A 23,451-nucleotide genomic window follows, 5' to 3' on the forward strand; every position below is an offset into this window, starting at 1 on the left:
TATAGGATGTAAATGAAAGTTTTTCGAGCTGGTTTGAAAATTTTCCGATTTGTATTAAAAATTATGAAATTAAAGCAGCATTCAAACGCGTTTGGATTATTTTTCTAGTCGAATTCGATCAAATTTATTTTAATGAACGGCTCGATTTGGTTCATTTAATAAAAAAAATTAACCATTGTATATAATATGATGTAGATTAGTTTGCTACTATTCATTACTTTGTGTGTGTTTGTAAATGATAATATATCAGTACTTTAATATCATCAAAATGTTTATAAGATAAACCAAAAATATTTATTTATTGCTAATCATGGTTAAAATGGATTGATTTCTACGACAAATATACATTATAAAACGTATCAATCGTGATAGAGATTTTTGATTCAAACCATATCTCATTTTTTTTAAATCAAATTTAGGTCTTTTACCAATAAAATTGGTGTCGAGTTATGACTTTTATTTAATTAATATCAACTATACTCTTATTTTATTTAACATTTATATAATTTTACATTTCTATATAATATCTAATTTTTTTATATTAAGAAAATGGAGTTGATATTTATACTTCATTTTGTGTTACTACATTTCACTTCATGTGTAAAATGTATCAAATTTATTCAGAGTTCAAATAACAAAAAATAAATTATAAGGACATCTCCAACCCAAGCATCAAACTAGTGTTTCACGNTTATTAAAAATTTAATATTAAAAATATCCAATATAAAATGTAATTATAATTATATCACTAAATTTAAAAATATATATTTAATAAATAATAAGATAAAAATTAACTAAATAAAATAAAAAAAATATTTTGAGAATATTTTTTTTTAGAGTAAGATTTGAAGTAGATGATGAATATTATATCTGACGCAAAAAATACATTATTTTAAAATAAAATTACTTTAAAATAGAATTTTGGACCTAAATATCAACTCTCATTAAGAAATTATTGTGTATATTAAGAAGCTCTCTGGTGCTTGCATTGAAGAGTGAAGAACTTGATGCGCTCTCGCAGATCTCCATAGCCTGAAGCTCAATCATTCAAGCAGCTCAAAATCGCATTCGATGGAGGAAGATCCATTTGCGGAATTGGATGATCCATCTGACTTCCATCGAGATCCGGATTATTCGTTCTTCGACAGAGATCGGCACATTTGCTTTCTGGAGATGATGTATCAGCTTCTACCGTCTCCGTACCAGGAGCAAGAGATCAATCGACTCACTCTCGCCTACTTTGTTGTTTCTGGTCTCCACATTCTCCGCGCCATCGATCGAGTATGACTCTTTCCTCAATTTCGATTCCCTGATTTAATTCAGTGTGAAATTATGTAAAAATTTGTAGTTTTTTTTTATGTTGTGCAAGAAAAACTACCTCGATGTTGGGGCTCAAAGCGTTGGCAGTTGTGAGCTTAGGTTGATACTGTAGACATTTAAATTTAGAATCTTTGCTATTATAGTTTTGGTCAGCTACTGGAGTTTCGATTGTCCATAGATTTGCTGCAGATATGGTTTGAATAGCTATTTCTGAAATATATGTGTGTGCTTTGTTTATTGCTCTTAGATTGATAAAGAAGTGGTTATAGATTGGGTTTTGTCTCTACAAGCTCATCCGAAGAATGCTGCCTATTTGGAAAATGGTGAGGCAATTAATTTTTTTTTACTAGTTCTTCCTCTGCTACAGAATTAAGGTTGTAGTTGAGAATTTGAATCGTGCTTACATGGAAATATGTACGATAGCAGGACAATTTTATGGGTTTCATGGTTCAAGAAGTTCTCAGTTTCAATCAAACGATAATGGGCCATCAGAGCAGGTTGTATAAATCCTGGTCAAAAAAACAAATGCATAAATTTTCCATGTTTTTTTTGGTTTTGTTGTTTTAGTTTGAAACTGTTTTCTTGCATTTCTGAATCCAACTTTTCAGGAGGCAATTCTGAATGGCAGTCACCTGGCAAGCACTTACTGCGCGCTGGCCATATTAAAGATTGTTGGTTATGATTTGTCACTTGTTGACTCTGAGTTCTTATTGAAATCAATGAAAAACCTTCAACAGTCTGATGGATGGTACAATAATTCATTTTTACTCGCCCTTCAATCTTTTTTGTCTTTTTTTTTAAAAAAAAAATTTGTTGGCCTTTTCATTTGTTAAAAACTTTCTTTGCATTTTTTAAACAATATCTCTCCTCTTTTGCTTTTTCCAAAACTTTCGCAATCCAAAATGTAGATATTGTAGATCAGCCGTACGATAATAACTTGCATCACATATTCTCTCTTGATTTGTATATTCATGAATTTGTCAGCGGCTGGGCATTTTTGTGTTGTATTTTTTCACTATTTCAAATAGGTAATCATTGCTTCTAACCTTAAGGAAAAGGTTAATCATTGCATCTAACCTTGAGGAAAAGGTTGGTTGCATCAGTATATTGTTCGCAAAGTATGTGTGCACCTGTATAGGAAGAATGTAAGTCCAAACTTACTGATTTACCTTATTTAATAAGAAATGTAGAGGTGAAAAAGCCAGCTGATGTTGAAAATACGAACTACTGGGTTTCCTCAAACAGGCCTGTGAAGTGATTAAAGCATTATTCTATGAATTATAGTGAGAAAAATTGACATGACTGGATATAAGCATTTTCCCATATGTCTGGTCTTTCACTTTCGTGTTTTGTGATGAAGTTAAAAAATGTTATTCTCTTGATTTCTCTCCTTACTACTTTCTGAGTGTTGCCTGAAAGGCTGTCAGTCTATAATTTTACATGTGTTCAAGCATTTGACTTGATGAACTAAAGTACCACCTCTCATATGTCCCAGTTTTATGCCCATTCATACTGGAGCAGAGAAAGATCTCAGATTTGTGTTTTGTGCAGGTATAGAAATGCATTTCTATTATTTTTCAGAGTTCCATTTTCTATTGTATGGAAATTAATACGGTAGTTAGTGTATCAGCGGCCATTTGTTCCATGTTGAAGAATTGGAGTGGCATAGATCGAGAAAAGGCTAAGGAGTATATTCTGAGTTGTCAGGTATATGAGCAAATTATTTATATGGCTGCTATATATGTGTAGCATATTTGATGAGGATTGTAGCCTTTTTGCGAAGTCTTTGTGTCTGTCTATATTTCGTGAACTTTATATTACCAACCATATTTTTATCTCGTTTGATCTCAGTTAATTTGTTACTTTGCAGTCATATGATGGTGGTTTTGGACTCATTCCTGGTTCTGAATCACATGGTGAGTGGGCATTGAACTTTTTACTAAGTTGGTCAGTATAATTCTTGGGGGTTCTTTGAGAGATTCTCTACTTTTTTGCCCTCAGTCTTTGGTCTATTTTTTTTGTTTATGGGTCCTTATCCCCTACGTGTGAGTCTTAGATGCTTATCACTGACTACTGACTAGGCTGCAGGAACTTGTACTTTAATGAGTTCGTTCACAGTATTAAGTTGTGATGTTATACCAGCTTTTGTCGTTAGCATATACAATGAAGCATGCAGTATAAAACCTCTCATCTTCCCTCTAAACAAAGATATTAAGGAAGTCTAAATTGGCAATTCAAATTAGTTTCAGCCAACTATTGTTCTGCATTTTTAATGATTCAATCTCCTAAGAGGGTTAGGTGACAAACACATGTTTTTGAGCAGTACCCATGACTATAAATAATTATAAAATGTAATGGATTCTTGATACATTGCATGGATCCCAAACTTTGTAATAAGTAAATGGAATCAACTCAAAATCCAGTATATATCTACGCTAAGTCGCCTTGCATGAAATTTAATTATCTGTTCATTCTTGCTTTGTGCCCAGTATTATTTCATGTAGTTTATGTTCATTTGTACTGTTTTTTGTCATCTATCTTGACGAATAAAACCGAAGAACTAGCTCAAGTATTCCTTCATCTAATGTAGAAAATTCCAATGTGAAACTCGTGTGGTGGAGAAGTAGAGATTCTGGAAACAATGCAACATTAGTGTAATATTAGAAAGAGAATTTATTTCTTTCTTGAACCCAAAAATTTACTGAAGACTTGGTCAGTCACACTCTTTTCTTTTTGCTGGGATCAGTTCACATCTTATGTTTACTGAAACCGTATTGTAGTATCTAATTTTTCTTTGTTAAGCTCCTGTTTCCACTCAAGTTTACAGACTGTTTGTTCAAGAAATATGTGCAATAATTGAAGTGTATCTCTGTGTTCTTGACTTTTTGTTAATTGCATGAAAGATCACAGAAAACTCAAATCCGGGTGTCCTCGTTAATGTTGCAAAGTTTTTTTAATGTATTTGACACTAGTTAAGCTAATATATCATGGTAGGTTATACTGTGGAAGTTCCACGAATGGTTGATTCTTGCAAATTTTGTTACTCATATATGAAATTTGATTTAGTGTCACAGGTGGTGCCACATACTGTGCCGTTGCATCTCTTCAACTGATGGGATTCATAAAAGAGGGGTTGCCAACTACAAATACCTCCTGTGACGATGTCAATGTGCCACTGCTTCTAGATTGGAGCTTGCAGGTTGTTGTTATGATCTATTTTATCTTTTTTGCTCTATTCTACTATGGTTCACCATTTTGCATCGTTTTGAGGATCTGTTTTTATTCATGCTACAGAGGCAGGCACTAGATGGTGGCTTTCAAGGTAGAATCAATAAACCAGCTGATACATGTTATGCCTTTTGGTGCGTTTCCACAACTGTTTTGCTTGTTTGACTGCTTTGTTCTTGATAACCTTATCATACCATTTATATCTGCAGGGTTGGAGGAGTTTTAAGAATCTTAGGAGCAGATAAGTTCATGAATGAAAAAGCCTTACGAGAATTTTTATTAACTTGTCAATCTGAGGTGCTTCCAGATCTCCTTCTGTGAATTATATTTGTTCTCTCTGCATTAGAGTGTTGGTCGTAATTCGAGTGTGCTTGATCTTATTTTCTTAAAATTCAAACTTGTCCCATTTGGTAACCTAGGATGGTTAGAACATATAAAATGTTATAGCAGCTCTCAGTTCTTTATTCCTAACAATGATTTAGGGAAGAGTAAATTTGTTCAACTTTCTCTCTGCACTTTATATTTCACGTTTATAGCTTGTTTTCAGGTGGAAAATTAACTCTGTTACTTTTTTCCCTTTGCCAGTGTGGTGGTTTCAGCAAATTCCCTAGGTTGCTGCCGGATCTATACCATTCTTATTATGGTTTTTGTGCATTTAGTCTGCTAGAGGAATCTGGTGTCAACCCCTTGTGTGTTGAACTGGGTATGTCAGGTATTGCTGCCATCGGACTCTGAAATTTTAATCTGCTTCTTCCGATTCGTTTAGGTCAGTAGTACATTACGACCATTAAGACGCCGGGTCATAGGATTTGGCACTAACCCTTGAATGAGTTATATTTGATCCAACTTAACATATGGTGTCACATTCACTGGTTTTTAGATATAAGTTTGTTATTATGTTATCTCACTCCTTCAAGCTGCTTCTTTCAACTATGTTGGCTTGACGGGCGATGATTTTTATGAAGTGTTGTAAGCTTTATGTGGTTTGGTGAAAATATACCTGAGTCTAGGTGAGGAAGATAAGGTTTTTTAAATGTACTTCAGTGGATCATCCATGTATTTATACCGAAATGTTACAGGGGAAATGTGTTTCTAAACTATATCATGTGAATCTATACATCATACTAGAGCGCATCATACTAGAGCTTTGGTTTATGCTATATCGGGAGAGAGTTAGTCTCTGTCTAGTGTGCATCTTGTATGATGTATGGGTTTGTAGGGCTCAATCGTTGAGGTAAATGGAGAATGTCTTCCATTGCGACTTAGATAAATTGTAATGCTCTATATTAAAGCGCATGACAGCAAATTCGTTACTTCTGATCTCTTTGCTATGTTCTCAACTTGCCTAAAATATCACTAATTTGCTAACATACTTAAACGATATTTATTATTTCTAATGTGTACTTATTATGTTATAAAAATATTATTTAGTTGATGTTTACAACTAATTGTATCGACAGTTCAAGTTTTGCATACTCAGAAAGACTTTTTCCCTATCAATTTAGTCGAAGCTATCGATGTCATTCATATGTTTTTTTCCATCTCATTTTAGTTTTTTTTATTAATTTCAATAAAAAAAAAATAACAAACAAATGTCACTGGATACCTAATCCTGAAACGAGGTATTGGATTGTAGTGAATGAAATCTCGGCTAAACTCTCAAAGTCTTTAAGTAGGCGTAAATTGGTCATCATCAAGCTTTGTTGGGGTCTAATCCCATTAAATCCTTGTGATGAATTGGTTCCAACGAAAAGGAGAGCACCCCGACCCATTTGCTAATAAAAGTTGAGAATATGATGGTAATTATTATGACGGCTTTCTTGATATAGACAATTATTGCATCCTAACTATTCAATTCTCAAGTATTTACTTAATGAAATCAAGTGCATTTTAGACCATAAATAATAGTCTGACTGTCAAAATTATTTGCGGACTATTGAAAACTATACGACCATCGACAATGAAATTGAAATTGATTGCATTTTATTTGACTAATTAATTTTACCCTCTTTTGCTAAAGTGGTGAGAATTATACTTTTCACGCATTTAAAATGCACATCTCCACATTCCTGCTTTTTAGTAAAGTAGCGAAGACAACCATTTACCTTTTTTTTATTCTTCTTCTTTTTCCTAGCTGTCCAATTTAATCTATGCCACTAGTCTCTTAAATACACTTTTTACCACATTAATATGGCATTGAATTTAATAATAAAAAAGAGGAACAAAAGAAAATGAAAGAAATAGTTTAATAGGAGAGAAAAATTTTTTAAATCCAATGACTTGATTAGAAAGAAAGTTTATCGTTGTACTAAAAATTATTTATATCATATAACAATCAAAATCTCATATCTTGATTATTGTGTCCATAGAATCTCAAGAATTGAGATCGTTTATAATTCATGAGAATCGAATATGTATATATATATTTATACGAACTTAGTAAGCATAAATTTTAATACACAACTACATACATTCGAATCTGCAATCTATGCATCTACTGTTGCAATTTTGATTTGAAGGTTTGAATATGAGAAGGCAGAGCATAAAGATTAAAATGGACCCAAAAATTTAGTCCATAATGAGCTTAAATCTTCGTCTTAACTCTTATATTTCCAAAATTTATATACATAAATTGAATTTTTTTAATTCAAATTAACAACTAGCTGATACGATTCTTCAATAACGAAAAATAAACGTGCTCAAAACGGAGTCGCATCCTCGATTCGATGAAACCAAGAATGTTGTGTTGTCCCGATCTTGTGAAACAAACAATGATTTGTAATATTCACCTCTAAATTACGAAGAACTTAACAACAAATATTAACAGTATGAAACAATCGATTCAGACGAATCTTCAAAGAACTTGTCTTTGATGCGAAAACAATTGACAAACGCCACAAATATTAAATCTTTGATAAGTTTGATTTTGAAAAGCAAAGCGTTGAAAAAAGTTTGAGATAAAAATTCAAAATATTTTTGTAAACTCAAGATAATTATTTAATAATGATAAAAATTCGTGCATATATGTTTTACCAACCAAAAGATATAAAAAAATCTAGTTGCATAATTAATTTAGACTCTAATCTAGGAAATAAGAATATCTTGGTGGATGCGCTAAGGCGTATTACCGTCCTAGCACCGAGTGTTCTGGAATTCGTAGTATGGAATAGTAACTGGGGTGTTCGGGCGGTAAGATTTGACCGACCTAGCGCACAGGTTTCTGTCCTCCTCATCCTTTAATACTTGAACAACGATCTTATGACCTCCAAACTCACTTCCATGTATCACAAATCCTTCTAGATTTGGCGTCTTATTTGCAAGCTCTTCTCGATTGCTCATAAATCTATGTAGTACTTCTTTGAATCTCTTCATTCGCCTTCTCGTGATTAATCCCTCCGACACCTCTAAAAGATCCCACGCTTTCCTTGCAACTTGACCATCCATTATCGCATCACTAGAACTGCTCGCTGATGTGCTTTATCCTTCCCATTTCTTCCTCATTAGCAAGAATTAGAGTGATGAATGATCCATTTTCCTCATCTTTGCGACACAATGAATTTGAACTGACAGATTGATGATCTTTTCAGTCCACACCCTTTTCGATTTCTTCCAATAATTTGCCTCCACGAGCCAACTTTTCCTCAGCATCCCTCAAGAACTTGAAGTTTGGTGGTGGAGAAGACCTCAACTTATTGAATGCTGCATCACTTCTTACTTCAAAAAATGGACCAAAAGTGTGTTGATCGTAACTGTTTGATGGGGTCAAAGGAGGGGTGAAGTATGGGGAAGAGGCAATTGGGGTCAAGAATGGGGTCTCCAAAATGTGAAGGAAATCGCCCAAACTTGCTCTACTTGGTGAATTCTTGCTGTTCCTGGTAACCCCATCTTCTGATTCCAAATCTTCCTTCGTCTCTTCTGTAATTGTGAAGAGAAATCTTGGTGGGCCGGAGAAGTTTTCCAAATTCTCTTCGCCAAAAGGGGCGAACCCCACGAAATCTTTGCTTCGATTTGCTTGTGGCTCGTGTACAAGAATGGAAGAAGAGCACAATTCTTGAGTTGGCTTAATCCAACAGCAGAACATGTATTTACTTGGCGGGATTTGGCCACCATTTTCATCGGTTTTCTCGCAAATCCTCCTCCTTTTCCACCATAGGAGATAGTAGAGCTCCCCCACTAAAGCAACCAAAAGGCACCCAAAAACCAAGCTCAGACCGAGCCCCACTCCACTCAAAGATTTCATATTCGGAGAAAACTATGAATGAATCTCTTAAGAGTATTACACCATTTCTTGAAAAAGTTCAAACTTTCCGAAAATTAGGGAAGAGAAGAATCTTTACTTGGAACTTGATCTGCATCACCCCATTTTCTTGATCCAAGGAGTAAAATCAAGAACTTAACTTGCAGCTTTCTTCTGATTAACAAAGGCTGAAAAGGCAAGAAAGTGAGTAAAAGAGAGAAATTTATTAACTTCATGAACAAGAATGACTTACTTGTGAACGGCCTTCTGTCTGATAGGACCGCAATATCTCGTCAGCAACATACCACGAAATACTTCAAAGCCTGCTCCAAAGTTGTACCACAAAAAATTCTTGCAAATATTTATGAAATTTTTTGTATAATATTGGAAAATCCAAAGCATATATATAAAAATCTTTTATGACCATGGATTCAGCAGCCACTATTTTCTGTGCATGTCGTGTCACTTGCCACAGCTCATCCGAAAAAATATGAATGACAAGAATCAATCTCATTATCTTTAATCAAATACTCATTTACGAATAAATAAATATCGATGAGAATAATCAATCTCATAATCATTAATCAAATGTTCATTTGTTCTATGCATATAATATATATAGGTAGATATGATGTGGTTAGGTGCAAGGCAGTACAAAAAAGAAGCATAAATCAATTTAATGTTTGTTAAGAAAACTGGCTGAAAGTTATATAAAATGGATAATGGTTTTAAGGTTAAAAACATTGAAATCACAAACGAGGGGACCGATGGGATTTGTCTAGTTATGGTTTGAAAAGTCCGATCACATGGGAATAATGATTTGTTTTATATTTTACGAATGAAATTTATATATTTTAAAAATAAATGAATCAATTTTAAAATATTTCTTCTTTAAGAGAGAGGAGTCCTTGTCAGGGATGGAACTTTAGCCTGGGCATTTATTTGTCCGGTAGAACATTTTTAAAATAACATGATGATACCTATAAAAAAAAAAAATTCATAAATTTTTAAAAATTGCTAAATATTATATTTTGCCCAAAAGGTATCATAATAAATTATTTATTGTCATTTAATTACAACAGAAAGAAATCACATATTTTATATAATTTTTATTTATCACAATTCACGAAAGACTTTTGACACATAATTACCCAACAAAATTATACCCACGACTCGCATCAAAAACCAAATTTACGAAGACTTGCGGCACTTTAGGGATGCTAAACTACCACATTATCATAATTGACGGACAGTTCTCATACTCAATCGACTTCTTCGATTTTCGGGCCAGCGCCGCCTGCAGCAGGACCTGGACCAGGACCAGCACCGTCATCCACACCACCCTGGTACATTTTGGCGATGATCGGGTTACAGAGGTTCTCCAGTTCCTTCAGCTTGTCCTCGAACTCTTCAACTTCCGCGAGCTGGTTTGCATCCAACCATCGAATGGTGGATTCCACCGCTTCCTCGATTTGCTTCTTGTCGGATGCTGCGAGCTTGGAGGCTATCTTTTCATCTTTTATCGTGTTCCTCATGTTGTAAGCATAATTCTCCAAAGAATTTTTCGAATCTACTTTCTTTTTGTGCTCCTCGTCCTCAGCTTTGTACTTCTCTGCTTCCTGCACCATCTTTTCAATGTCTTCTTTCGACAACCTGCCCTTATCGTTCGTGATCGTGATCTTGTTTTTCTGTCCGGTTGTCTTATCCTCGGCAGAAACATTTAATATACCATTTGCATCGATATCAAAGCAGACGGTAATTTGAGGAACGCCCCTGGGTGCTGGCGGGATGCCCGTGAGCTCAAACTTCCCAAGTAAATTGTTATCTTTTGTTCTCGTCCTTTCACCTTCGAAAACCTGAATCAGTACTCCAGGTTGATTGTCTGAGTACGTCGAAAATATTTGCTCTTTCTTGGTGGGAATGGTTGTATTTCTTGGAATCAGAACGGTCATGACTCCTCCAGCAGTCTCCAAGCCAAGGGACAGAGGAGTAACATCCAAAAGAAGTAAATCTTGAACCTTCTCATTGCCTTCACCGCTCAAGATCGCAGCTTGGACGGCTGCGCCATATGCAACAGCTTCGTCAGGATTGATACTCTTGCAAAGCTCTTTGCCATTAAAAAAATCCTGCAACAATTGCTGAACTTTCGGAATCCTAGTCGAGCCACCAACAAGCACAACATCATGAACACTGCTCTTGTCCATCTTGGCATCCCTCAAACACTTCTCAACTGGCTCCATACACTTCCTGAACAGATCCATATTAAGCTCCTCAAATCGAGCTCGAGTGACGGTCGTATAGAAATCAATACCCTCAAACAGAGAATCAATCTCGATCGTGGTCTGTGCAGTGGACGACAAAGTTCTCTTCGCCCTCTCACAGGCAGTTCTTAGTCTCCTTAAAGCACGTGGGTTCCCACTAATATCCTTCTTGTTCTTCCTCTTGAACTCCTGAACGAAATGGTTCACCATCCTATTGTCGAAATCTTCTCCCCCAAGGTGAGTATCACCAGCAGTTGCCTTCACTTCAAATATCCCCTCCTCAATAGTGAGCAGAGACACATCAAAAGTACCTCCTCCCAGGTCGAAAATAAGCACATTCTTCTCACCGGAGGTACTTGCTTTCTTGTCCAGTCCATACGCAATCGCTGCAGCAGTCGGCTCGTTGATAATACGCATCACATTGAGCCCGGAAATGGCTCCAGCATCTTTAGTGGCCTGACGCTGAGAGTCATTGAAATAAGCGGGCACCGTAACAACCGCGTTCTTCACTGTTGTTCCAAGAAAAGCCTCTGCAATTTCTTTCATCTTGACAAGAACCATGGATGAAATCTCCTCAGCAGAAAACTGTTTCTCTTCGCCCTTGTATGAGACCACAATCATGGGCTTGTCCCCGGGTCCTGCAATAACCTTGAATGGCCAAAGTTTGATGTCACTCTGCACCGATGGATCGCTGTATCTTCTACCGATCAGCCGCTTCGCATCTGCACATCAGAAACAAATAGTTAAGTAACTTAACTTCATAAAAATCCTGCTGGTTGCATCAATTAATACATGGTAATTCACTCATCAATCAAGAACTTCAAACTAAATTCTCAAAGAAACGATCACAAAACAAATGGATGAATAACTTTAACAACAATTTCGTAACAAAAAAAAAAATTTAACAAATGAGAACAGAACAGAGCATTAAGCTCTGCAACAAAAAAAATCCTAGCCTCCAATAAGCTCTCACATAAAACCAAACAATTGTGGTTCTCTTTCAACCAAAATGCAAAGAAATTCAAGAAAAACAACCAAGAAAATGAAACTCACCGAAAACAGTGTTGACGGGATTCATGGCAACCTGGTTCTTCGCCGCGTCGCCGATGAGACGCTCAGTATCTGTGAACGCCACATACGACGGCGTCGTCCTGTTGCCCTGATCGTTAGCAATGATCTCAACACGATCATGCTGCCAAACGCCGACGCATGAGTATGTTGTCCCCAAATCAATCCCAATAGCAGGTCCTTCGTTCTTTCCAGCCATCAACACCAACAATCAAGCAATAATCACAGAGAAACTCAAGTTTCCAAAACCCAGAAATGTTTTGAGAGCGCTCGCTTCACAGAATTTTGTATCTGATTCGAACTTTTTCGTGAGGAAAGTGGGGAATAGAAAAGGGTATATATGGAGGGTAGAGTTGAAGAACCTAGATGATTCTTGATTTCTCTGTTGTGGGAAAAAATTTGGACACCTGTTTTCTTTCCAGTTTTCACTTTTCTGGTTTCTTCCAGACATTTCTGTTATTTATTTCACAATTTGACTTTTCTAAACTTGGTCTATTTTTTAAATAACTTTTTATTAATAAAATTTGGAAAACATCCTGTAAAGGAACTAATTTAATATTACAACTATATTCGAATTTAAATATATCTCTGTTTTACAAAATAGCAAATAAATTCGATATATATATTTTATATTTGTGTTTTTCTTATATTTGTCTTTAAAAATGTAAGATAAATATAAATTTAAAATTATGAAATAAAAATAATATGAAGTTTTTGTAATTTTAAGAATTATTTAATTTATTATATATATAGTGGCTTAATATATGTATGGAGTGATATGTAGAGGCTTAAATTAGCGCACAAAAAATGTTTTGTAAATGTAAATTATTGCATATAGTAGGGGGGAAANTATATATTTTGTGATTTTATATTTTATTGTCAAATTTCATTCTTAATATCGTATTTTCAATTTTTTGACAATTTAGTCATTTTCGTCATAAGATTATTGACGTGGTATTTGCAAATGTTCGCATTATATCGACACCACATCAACACACATTTGCACCATATGTTGGAAATAAATAAAAAAACAAATTTACCAAACAAAAATAGTGGACTAAAACTGGACTTAACATAGAATCAAAAGTAGATGGTTCAAATTTTTTTTTAAAATAAAAATTCTAATTGTCTTCAGTAATTATGTTATATAGGTAATTTATATATCATTATGTAACGAGTTAGAGTGTTTTGATTATAAATTGGATATATAATGCATAATTTATTAGAATTTGAATTTTGTAGAAAATATTTTTTTTTTGTAAAAAAATGTCTTATATGAGATTAACTAACTAGTTTCTTCGAGAAATATCAATGGCTTTACACGTCTAGTTTCTTCGAGAGATCCCTAGCTAGCTTCTAAATCCTCCCACTTAACTTAATTTCTACTAGCTAGTTTCGAATGTCACGTTTAATTTTTTCCCTATTTGATTAGTTCAAAAACATTAATTTAAAAATATAGAAATTCATATTGTGTTGAATATTCATTAATTCTGTTTTTTAAAATAAGTTTTGAGAGGAATCAAGATGTCCCATATGAGATTTTAACTATTTTCTTCGAGAACTATTATTCCATGCATTTTAATGACATGTTTACCAATACCTTTACACGTCTATTTTCTTCTAGAGATATCTTACCCATTGCACCCAAACCAGGTTTTGTATAGCTTGTAATTTCACCCAATAAACCCTTTTTCTTGACCGATCATTTAAAATTATGATTTTCCTTCACATTTATGAAAAATAACATTCTTATAACAATAAGACGGATAATACAACTCATTGCATAATTCTAGTTTAACAAATAGTAAAAATTTATTCTCTAATTCAAATTTGTAACAGGTCATGTACAATTTTCAGGTTATAATTATATAAGATTAGTCGGTTTAAACGTGCTTCTTTATTGTGTCTGCAAAATCATGCCAAACCCAGAAAATAAAAAAGAGTAATTTTTTTAAAAAAGAAGATAAAATTAGGATATATTAAAGGGAAATGCCTAAAACAAAGGAAAAAATGACACCAAGACTAAACCAGAGGAGAACAAAGGTATTTAGTTCCATTTAAAGCATCAAAGCATTGTCAACAGTATCTCGCTGCTATTCTAAAAAGTAATACATGGAGCAATAGGATAATGAAGATTGGATTGTTATTGCTTTGTTTTAGGAGATACAATTTCAGGCAGATTGGAAAATACACATCGTTGTCAAAGAATTTGTGCTTGTTATTATGTGCCGTAATAGCACTAGAGCGACAACAAAAAAATTCACGAGAAAGATCATGGACTAGACTCAACCAGACCTCTCTGCTTGAAGACTTCAAACATTGCAGTGCCAATCTTTGCAGGTGATTCGACCACAGTAACTCCAGCTTCTCTTAAAATTTTGATTTTGTCTTGAGCCGTGCCCTTCCCTCCAGATACAATTGCTGCACATCCCACAGGTGAACCAAGTGTCAATCTAAAATAAAGAGAAGATGATACAGCACAGAAACCTTTCTCATGAAAGATTAATTCGTGTTGAAGAAGAATTGAGTGGGATTGCAAAGCTATAACATCAAATTTTAATTTATGAACTAGACACAATGTCATTTAGCTTTCAAACATGATATAAAAAGATGAAGCTCAAATTTTTTTATTTCCATAACATGCAGCATCTCATTTGAAATTACCTTAGTTTGTAACAGCGATATAATACTAGAGCTTCTCATTTCCATTGAGATTAAAAGTTTCATTACCGCCAGGAAAGGCAACTCAAGCAGAATGTGAATAATATTTCTAATTCACGGCTTGAGAAAACCATTGATAAACAGTTGATTGATACGAACCACAACTTGGAGGTTATTTGTAGGCATGCAGAAAGGTGTCATTATCTGGAGCCTAATGAAGATATGAATGTCTTAGAAATATATAACTTCAGACACAGAACAACTAATGGGAAAAAATAACGCACCAAGCATTCACGCATCCCTTTTCAACATAGAAATTTGCTCGAAACAATTTGTAGCCATCTCTCTCTCACTGTGCCAATTCAAACTTCACACTTTCCAAGTTTTCCTAACAGTATTTGATCAAGAGGTGAAAGCAGGGGTTGTGCATAATTCCATACTAGGAGCAGTCTACCAGAGAAGATTCTGATTTTACAAAGCAAATTTTCCAGCTTGATCCTAGTTACAATGCTAGAGGGATAATATCTGGGGAACACACTCAACCCCGAGTTTGACGCTGAAGTAACCACGGTCATCTTTAGTTACTTTGACCAGAGAATTTGAGCATCATCGCAACGTCCTTGTTTTTTGTGTCATAATGCAAAATTTCAATTACTCTAGATGAAAACAAGTTTTCTTTTGATGTATGTGAGAAAACAATATACTTAGGCAGCTATAAATTACAATCTCTAACACTGATTGCAGTGTATAAAGAAGGGCACTAAATAGCTGCACAATAAATGGTTATGCCAAAATATTCTTTACTTTTCCTGGTCCTTTTTTTGAAGTGCCAATATAGGGAAACAGATAAGAAGGCAAAACAAAAGAATGTCATTAAGATAATGAAACACGAAAAAATGACAAGCTTTCATCATTCTATACAGCTAAAATAAAATCAATTAAATTAAACTCTGTGCAAAAAAAAAATAATAAACAAGGAAAATCAAATCCCATTAACATGAAGGTAAGATGACCAAAGAATCACGACCATGAGAACATAAATAATTGGAACTCATAGATACATTACCTCCAGCATGACCCATTCTTCTACCAGGTGGAGCAGTAAGTCCAGCAATAAAAGCAACAACAGGCTTTTCAGACCCACTTTCCTGTATCATTCAACAAATAGGAACAAGTTAATCTGAAGTTAAAAATTAATAGTAAGCACGGTATTACTTCACAAGTAATCAAGGTACAAAACCTCTTCACAATTAAGATATTGTACACTTGAAACAAATACTCAGCAAAAGCCCAAAAGTAATGCATTATTCATATCTAATTACAAACTGCAGTCTTTAAAATGTATAATTGGTGAATGTCAGGACTCAGGAGAAACATCCTAATCTTTAGACGCCAGAGTGTAACATTTGATGGATAAAGGTCTTTTCTCTGTCTTTCTTTTTCTTTCTTCTGAACCACCAAAATTACACTGAACACAAAATCAATATCAACAAAGACAAAACAGCACAGAAATCATGAATGTTAGGGAAAAATTTCTAACTCTAAGAAATAAAGGTGATTTATGAATGGCAATCAGAACAGGCATTGATTTCCTAATGACCTTCAAATTTGAGCTGCTTGACTATTCCTGTGTCCCAAGTAATCCGGAAAGATCAGTGTGGTTAGACTTCTCTTAGATGTCCCTCTTCGAACAAAATACAGAAAAATAGCACTTGTGTTTGGTTATATGTTCGAATTCAATTTTCCATCCCTCAAAATAAAATCAAATATTACCATCTCATTTCCAATCTCCTTTTACTGAAATATATATCCTCCCTACTTTTCACATTTCCCAGTAAAATCACTACTTTTAATTCAATCTTTATCAAAATCACTCTATTATACAGTTAAAATTTTAATAAAATACACTTTTTTCAAATTTTAAAATGATTGTCCATTATGATGTCGCAGAACATTTAAACAATTTGTGACATGATTTAACATCTAAAATAAGATTTTATTTTCCTACTGATTTTGTTTCTCCAAAATCATTATCTGGAAGTGTTCCATGGAATGAGCCAAAAACCAAACAAACCCAATACCTCTTCAAGAGTGTCAAGCTTAAGACGTAAGTGATCTGTATGACCAATTTGCAACGAAAAAGTTATCAAAATGAACCATCAAGTTGTCATCTGCAACAATGATTAGCATTTGCTCACTAGACAAGAAATCCACTGTTTGTGCAGAAGATTGAAAAAGGGTTGACCACAGAAAGAGTTTTCAATGCTCCTTTCACTCTCGCAAATCTAGTTACCTTTTCTGTCCATCTTGATACCATGTAACTTGTTCAACTCAATTGTAACATCATTAACCATTTTCCAAAATATTTAACCCAAACCCATAGCATTTGGCATTTATTAATCAAATCCACTCCATGTTTCGGTAAAATCGCATTCTGCAATTCAACTCAAAATTAGATTTGCCTCACCACTAATCAACATACAAAATAGCACACCGAAGATTACTACTCCGACTAAAAACCAACTACTTTGAAGCACTATTACCTTATAGAAAGGCATATGATGATTCCACCTGGAAAAGAACAGCGTTTACCTCAACACTCCACTTATCCTATCAAGAATCTAGCATTATCTATATGCAGGATAACGATGATGAGAAACTCTTGAAGGTGCAACCTCAAGAAAGCTTTTTTCTTGAGAGTTACTAGTTATGCAACCTAAAGGTAGCTTATCTTCGTATCACAGTAAAAAATTCGACAAGACAGTGGAGATTGGGCAACTAAGGTTGATTATGGACATAGTTACAGGACAAATATCAACAATTTTTTTTTTTTTTATAGAAAACTAATTTTATTATAATACTTGGACAGTACAAATATCAACAAATTTTAGTGCAAGAATTAGAAATAAAGTAAATGATGTAAAAGAGGATTTTACATCCTGAAAAATGTGAGAGAACAAAAGATTCAGGTTTACTGGGGACAATCAATGGTGCGGTACCATGGGTTTGAGAAACAATATATTCCCGCTGACTGTAAAAGGTGTCAAGAGTCAACATACACTTCTCTGAAAAACGCAAAAAGAATTGTTTAAATGGACGAAGTGGCAGAAACACACAAGGACGGTAACCACCAAACACCATTTATTCATGAAAAAACTTCAGACGCTTTATGGGAGTAGGAGTATATGACTCAATATTTGTATCCCGAGTACAAAGTAAAGGCAATAAAAATTACAAAGAGTCTGTGAATAAATCCAGGAGGATTACAAATTTTATAACGACGCTTTTCAAGGTGCATACCAAAATAATACAAGTAACACCAAATTTCATGACACGTCCAATTGGGACATGTCACCGGCTATTCTTTTAATGTGATCATACAGTTTTAAAGCTTGGTCCTAACCTTTATAAGTGCCGCAGCATCCTCCTCCGCTGTGCCACCAATCTCACCAATAAGGACAATTCCTGAAATGTGAAGAAAGGTAAATTAAGCAACAATAACTCAATTTCCAACAATTCCAATGTAACCAAAAAAGCCAACGAAAAGTGGAACTGCATAAAGACACTTGTATAAAAAAAAAGAGTAAGTGAAAGATGGGAATAAGAACACAAACCACCAATTTTTAATTACCCACTATAGTAGTTTCCGAAACAGAATATCAGATTGATTGCTATTTCTTTGGCAGTAACTAATTGACTTGGCAGAAGTTATTACGACAACATATATAGTAGTAAAACAAGTTAAGAACCAAAGCTGTGAATTTTCATAACAAAAGAGACCGCCTTCTTGAAAAATTTCTTATTTCTAATCACTATATTCTAAGTTCAAAGAGAACATGTTTACCGAGGAGCGTAGCCATATAATAAGTGTTGGGTATGCCATATTTATAGAGTGGTAGCTGTCCTAGCCGTCCCCGTAACATGAAGCTTTTTTATGAGGTTTTTGTTTTCTAAAATGTCTAAAGTCGAGCACCTAAACTCTCAAGTTCAACACATTATATTTCTATGCAGAAAAAGCAAGAGTCTAAGGCAAGAAATTCACCTTCAAATGAAAGAAAAATATCTCAAATGCATGGATCACAAAATTGCCAATTTTTGTATTTGGAGATGTTATTCATGGAATATATAATAGGTTATAGGTCTGATTCAACAGTTAACAGACCCTGAAAACAAGGGATGGCACATCAAGTCGAATGTCTTGTTACCTTTTACAACCACACAAAGATGAGTTGTGAAGAAGGGAATGCATTTTTCGTTAGGTGCGAAGTCATAAAAGAGTCAGGCAACAGTTTAAAAAACAAGGCTCCAACTGTTGCATACCAGAGCCTAGGAGCACAGGTGCTTAGCCAACTGGCATTCAAGATAATAGTCACTCCTGATTTATCATTGGACCCATTTATTATGAGGAATCATAGATTCAATTAGTTGGGTTTCCATCTAATCTATCATGTCATGCAATAACAAAGAAAATTGCACTAGAGCATCTCTTTATTTGAAAAAACAATCTCCACTATTCCTTGCATAGCAGTAATTCTTTTCCACATTGTGTTTGCTTTCTCCCTTGCACAAAGACAGTGTTCTAAAAAGCGGTAGGTCATAGGTGGTCGCCTCTAGATGGCGCCTACACGGTTTTTCTTATTTACCTAAATATATAATTCTTCATGTTTATCTTCATGTTTGTCCAATAATTCCTCTATATGAGATTCAAACTCAAAATCAATTACATATTTATCTTCTTTATTAGATACAAATTGACTGAAAAATATAACGAACAATTTTTTAAAAAAATTCTATATATTACATCAGGCAGCCTAGGCGACCGATTTTTTTAACAATATCCAGAGACATTGCCTGGCCGCCCAACGCCTAGACGCCACCTAAGCGGTCTTAGACAGAGCCTTTTAGAATACTGCACAAAAGAGACATACCTAATTGTTCACGATGAGAAAAAACTATTCCTCATCAAATAGTAGGAAATGGTCAAGGAAATAAAAAAAAGAAAATACAAAGTGAACAAGATGCTTTTCCTTACTTGATTCCTAATTTCCTATGGATAATCACAGTTACTGGCAACTAATTCTCACCCAACAACTCTTAACTAAGAACCTTCTACACAAGTTCATCAGGAGAGACGGATGTAGGGATCTTAGTTTTTAAAATCAATTAAATACTTATTGCAGATGAAGAATCACAACCAAAATCTAACAACATACTCATACTTATTGTAGCAAAAACCACAAGGATAGCATCTCATAATCAAGTAAAAAGCCATCTAAAAAGAGAGGAAGTCGCAAATAAGAAAGAAACCTGGTCATAAATTACCTTCTGTTTGTGGATCCACAAGAAACTTCTCTATGCAATCAACAAAATTTGTTCCATTGAAAGGATCCCCACCAATTCCCACACACGTTGACTGCCCGAGCCCAACAGCAGTTGTTTGGAAAACCTAGAAAATATGCATTTAAGAAAGTAATCCACGTTATTTCAAGCAGTAACTAAAAATTAAAATAAATTGTATACATAAACAAAAAGAAATAGGGGTAGGCCAGAAAAATGAATAAGAACGAGATTTCAATAAATAAGTAGTACCCAGAAAAATGAATCTCACCGCTTCATAAGTCAATGTACCGGAACGTGAAACAATTCCAATTCGTCCTGGTTTGTGAATGTAACCAGGCATAATTCCAATTTTGCACTCCCCAGGCTTGATAATGCCAGGACAATTTGGACCAATTAGCCTAGTTTTTGATTGCTTATTAAGAGCAGCCTTCACACGAACCTGTAATGGAGAAAAACAAAACCTTCAAAGAACAAGAAAATCAACACTGATATATCAGCTAAGAAAATCAGGTCGAAAGATTGTCCATGAGTCGCATGCACTAGACTTGATCGATAACATAGATAGCATAACCATGGCACACAAAAACTTAAATAGTAAGTAAATCTTAAAAGAATGCTTCAGGCTATCAAGTTCTTAGAACACCAACTTTGAACCATGTAATGGGTATGTTTTATTCATTCATCATTGACAAAAGATGCACTTGCAACGGTTTCATTTCAGCAAAAAACTTATCAAACCTCTCCTTTTTGCCACATCAAACCACAGCAGCAATCAGCACTGAGTTGGCCAAATACATTATGCAAGCCAATATTTATGCTCCAATATTTCCTAGTCAAACCAGTTTTCCTCAAGGTAGTTTTGAGAGCCAGGTGTTTCTCGACAGATAAAATACGAAATCGACACATGTCAATATCTCATTTCAAGGGCACTCACAATATCACTATAAAGAACAGTTTGTTCAGACAATAAAATTGAAACAGCTAATAGTCTCATGGAATACTAAGATTCCAGCACAAACTGTTTCCAGGAATTATATATGGTAAGAGGAACTCAATTCAAACAAATCTCATTCCTAGTCAAACCAGTTTTCCTCAAGGTAGTTTTGAGAGCCAGGTGTTTCTCGACAGATAAAATACGAAATCGACACATGTCAATATCTCATTTCAAGGGCACTCACAATATCACTATAAAGAACAGTTTATTCAGACAATAAAATTGAAACAGCTAATAGTCTCATGGAATACTAAGATTCCAGCACAAACTCTTTCCAGGAATTATATATGGTAAGAGGAACTCAATTCAAACAAATCCCATTCCTTGAGAGTAACAGTCTATAAACATGCCACAAATTGTTCAAGTAAGACAGAGGCCCATTGCCATCAAAGTTATGAACATTCAAGACACCAAACTTTTTATATGGTATATTAACTAAAAAATTTATGTCTGGACAGAAAAGATCACATAGGATGTTCATCTTATGTAATTATATAGCTAATGGGGTGTCCTTATATTTCCTTTAAAATGATTAGCGAAAAAAATTCAAGCTCGCGTAACAAAAAGATCAATAGCCTGTAAATCACTATCATGGCATTAATTCTAATTTGTACGACGCATAAAAGATCCATTACAGGTAAACCTGAATACCGGGAAATGGTTCGAGAATTGAACAATTTTTTTTATGTATTTATGGGAAATGGTTCAAGAATTGTACAATTTTTATATATTTATCGAAAATGAAATATGAGAGTGCGCCAAACAAATGCCATTACCATGTCATGCTGTGGTATTCCCTCCGTTATGCAAACAACCAAATCTAGTTCAGCCTCCAAACCCTCCATAATAGCTTTAGCAGCAAAAGGTGGAGGGACATAAATGACTGATGCATTAGCCCGTGTTTCAGCTTTTGCTTCTGCTACAGAGTTGAAAACAGGAAGCCCCAAGTGCTCTGTTCCACCCTTTTTAGGAGTAACACCTCCAACCTATGTGCAAAAAAAATCAATCCATGAGAATAATGAAGCGATACTAGTTTATGTATGCATACTTCTCGTCCCATATCAACAGGAAAACAAATATATTTTATTATTCGCGGGGAATGTCGAGTATTCATCATGGACTTAAATAGTCTATATTCTAATAAAATACATACAAGCAGAAACGTGAAAAACCATTGGTGCAACCAAGTTACTGAAAAAGATAAATAATTATCCAATCAATCTAGTTTAATAATTGAATTTTCACTGTACTATTCTTCATTATTGCAATAGTCACATTCAAGTTTCCATTTGAAATCTCAGTTGAACTCCCAAAAGCCAATCAATTCCATGAACATATAAAACAGGAAAAGTAAGGTATGAGTTATACGAAACATTAAAATCCAATGGCAAAAGTTTAACAGAGTAAATTCATCAGAGTCGAATATAATTTGCGAAAATATATTAAGAGTTAAGATGAACGAAATTACGATAGTAGTGTGGTTTTTATGTGTGTGATGCATATGGATGTAATTCAAGCTCCACCCCAGACCATTCACCGCTGGTTCAGAGCATAAATATACACAAAATACAAAGGTTTATCCTATTATAACTTCTAGTTCTTATATGTTTTATTCGTTCAGCATCTTTTCCATCAAAAGTAAACAATATTTTTTCATATTCATGACATACTTTAATTTTCTATCCCAAGTTTATCAAGTTGATCCCGGTGGAAGTAAAGTTCACGAGCCCCCAGAGACCAAGGCACCAACAATTTACACACATGTGATTCTCAGCATCTAAACCCATGGCATTTCACATTTCTCGAAGGATCCACAAACGCCAATGCATCAGGCAGAAACTTTGCAGAGGAAAGTTTACAAAAAAAAAAAAAAGAAGAAGAAAAGAAAATGCATAAAAAATCAAAGCGAAGCACAGCTAATGGAGTCGAGAGCATGAGTACCATCTTGGTTCCGTATTCGATCGCCTGTTCGGTGTGGAAGGTTCCATTCTTTCCGGTGATCCCTTGGCAAATGACGCGGGTGTTCTTATCCACGAAGACGGCGGGCGGAGGCGGCGGCGATCCAAAATTTCGGTGTTGCTGCTGCTTAGGGCAAAGCGCCCGCGACGAGATATTGCCGATCAGTCTCTTGGCGGCCTGGCGGGACATGGTGGCAGCTGTCTTTGTGGTCGATTTGTATAATTCTAGGTTTCACTTCAAATTTCAATTCTTTGGGCAACGACAGAGAAGGAGAGGGTTCTTGTAAATATTGGCTGCTAAAATAATTATAAACTTTGGTCTTTGTATTTTTTTTTACAAAATATTAAATTTATATATTCTGTAATCATCTTCATAAATAATTC

The 23,451-nt window shown here is 34.7% G+C and overlaps 4 protein-coding genes across 7 annotated transcripts; 1 reads left to right on the forward strand and 3 right to left on the reverse strand.

Annotated features, from left to right (window-relative positions):
• The first annotated feature begins 973 nt into the window (after positions 1–973).
• Positions 974–5,872, forward strand: LOC140983205 (geranylgeranyl transferase type-1 subunit beta). Of its 4 annotated transcripts, none has more exons than XM_073450145.1 (11): positions 974–1,281; positions 1,568–1,643; positions 1,744–1,820; positions 1,929–2,068; positions 2,816–2,871; positions 2,951–3,027; positions 3,191–3,236; positions 4,395–4,519; positions 4,615–4,682; positions 4,758–4,845; positions 5,134–5,872. In XM_073450145.1, the coding sequence occupies exons 1-11, from the start codon at positions 1,072–1,074 to the stop codon at positions 5,281–5,283; spliced, it is 1,113 nt and encodes a 370-aa protein (XP_073306246.1). In that variant the 5' UTR covers positions 974–1,071; the 3' UTR covers positions 5,284–5,872. The 4 variants fall into 4 exon arrangements, with proteins under 4 accessions (XP_073306246.1, XP_073306248.1, XP_073306247.1 ...); XM_073450147.1 differs by having other exon boundaries at positions 1,744–1,817; XM_073450146.1 differs by having other exon boundaries at positions 1,747–1,820.
• A 1,705-nt stretch (positions 5,873–7,577) lies between these two features.
• LOC140982331 (uncharacterized) lies at positions 7,578–9,297 on the reverse strand. Its single transcript, XM_073448809.1, has 2 exons — positions 8,886–9,297; positions 7,578–8,721 (listed from the first exon to the last, which is right to left on the reverse strand). Exons 1-2 carry the CDS (start codon positions 9,019–9,021, stop codon positions 8,132–8,134), a joined length of 726 nt encoding a protein of 241 aa, XP_073304910.1. The 5' UTR covers positions 9,022–9,297; the 3' UTR covers positions 7,578–8,131.
• A 570-nt stretch (positions 9,298–9,867) lies between these two features.
• LOC140982812 (heat shock cognate 70 kDa protein 2-like) lies at positions 9,868–12,553 on the reverse strand. Its single transcript, XM_073449536.1, has 2 exons — positions 12,100–12,553; positions 9,868–11,768 (listed from the first exon to the last, which is right to left on the reverse strand). The coding sequence occupies exons 1-2, from the start codon at positions 12,311–12,313 to the stop codon at positions 10,048–10,050; spliced, it is 1,935 nt and encodes a 644-aa protein (XP_073305637.1). The 5' UTR covers positions 12,314–12,553; the 3' UTR covers positions 9,868–10,047.
• Positions 12,554–14,137: 1,584 nt separating this feature from the next.
• Positions 14,138–23,364, reverse strand: LOC140982857 (succinate--CoA ligase [ADP-forming] subunit alpha-2, mitochondrial-like). The gene is made up of 7 exons (XM_073449621.1): positions 23,051–23,364; positions 21,886–22,095; positions 20,384–20,554; positions 20,098–20,221; positions 18,179–18,240; positions 15,842–15,923; positions 14,138–14,535 (listed from the first exon to the last, which is right to left on the reverse strand). The coding sequence occupies exons 1-7, from the start codon at positions 23,255–23,257 to the stop codon at positions 14,387–14,389; spliced, it is 1,005 nt and encodes a 334-aa protein (XP_073305722.1). The 5' UTR covers positions 23,258–23,364; the 3' UTR covers positions 14,138–14,386.
• Positions 23,365–23,451: the final 87 nt, after the last annotated feature.

Source organism: Primulina huaijiensis, chromosome 8 (assembly GCF_012295235.1).
Source record: "Primulina huaijiensis isolate GDHJ02 chromosome 8, ASM1229523v2, whole genome shotgun sequence".
Lineage (NCBI taxonomy): Eukaryota > Viridiplantae > Streptophyta > Magnoliopsida > Lamiales > Gesneriaceae > Primulina > Primulina huaijiensis.

What these genes read in the sequence shown, in the direction of transcription:
- LOC140983205 (XM_073450145.1), top strand. Translation starts at nt 1,072, where the DNA reads ATGGAGGAAGATCCATTTGCGGAATTGGATGATCCATCTGACTTCCAT. An exon ending in TGCTGCCTATTTGGAAAATG is followed by an intron (nt 1,644 to 1,743) that starts GTGAGGCAATTA and finishes TATGTACGATAG; the next exon opens with CAGGACAATTTTATGGGTTT. An exon ending in CAGATTTGTGTTTTGTGCAG is followed by an intron (nt 2,872 to 2,950) that starts GTATAGAAATGC and finishes TTAGTGTATCAG; the next exon opens with CGGCCATTTGTTCCATGTTG.
- LOC140982331 (XM_073448809.1), bottom strand. Translation starts at nt 9,021, where the DNA reads ATGAAGTTAATAAATTTCTCTCTTTTACTCACTTTCTTGCCTTTTCAG. An exon ending in TGATGCAGATCAAGTTCCAA is followed by an intron (nt 8,722 to 8,885) that starts GTAAAGATTCTT and finishes TGGTTGCTTTAG; the next exon opens with TGGGGGAGCTCTACTATCTC.
- LOC140982812 (XM_073449536.1), bottom strand. Translation starts at nt 12,313, where the DNA reads ATGGCTGGAAAGAACGAAGGACCTGCTATTGGGATTGATTTGGGGACA. An exon ending in TCCCGTCAACACTGTTTTCG is followed by an intron (nt 11,769 to 12,099) that starts GTGAGTTTCATT and finishes TCTGATGTGCAG; the next exon opens with ATGCGAAGCGGCTGATCGGT.
- LOC140982857 (XM_073449621.1), bottom strand. Translation starts at nt 23,257, where the DNA reads ATGTCCCGCCAGGCCGCCAAGAGACTGATCGGCAATATCTCGTCGCGG. An exon ending in ATGCTGCGGCACTTATAAAG is followed by an intron (nt 15,924 to 18,178) that starts GTTAGGACCAAG and finishes TGAATGATACAG; the next exon opens with GAAAGTGGGTCTGAAAAGCC. An exon ending in AAGAATGGGTCATGCTGGAG is followed by an intron (nt 14,536 to 15,841) that starts GTAATGTATCTA and finishes TGGGATGTGCAG; the next exon opens with CAATTGTATCTGGAGGGAAG.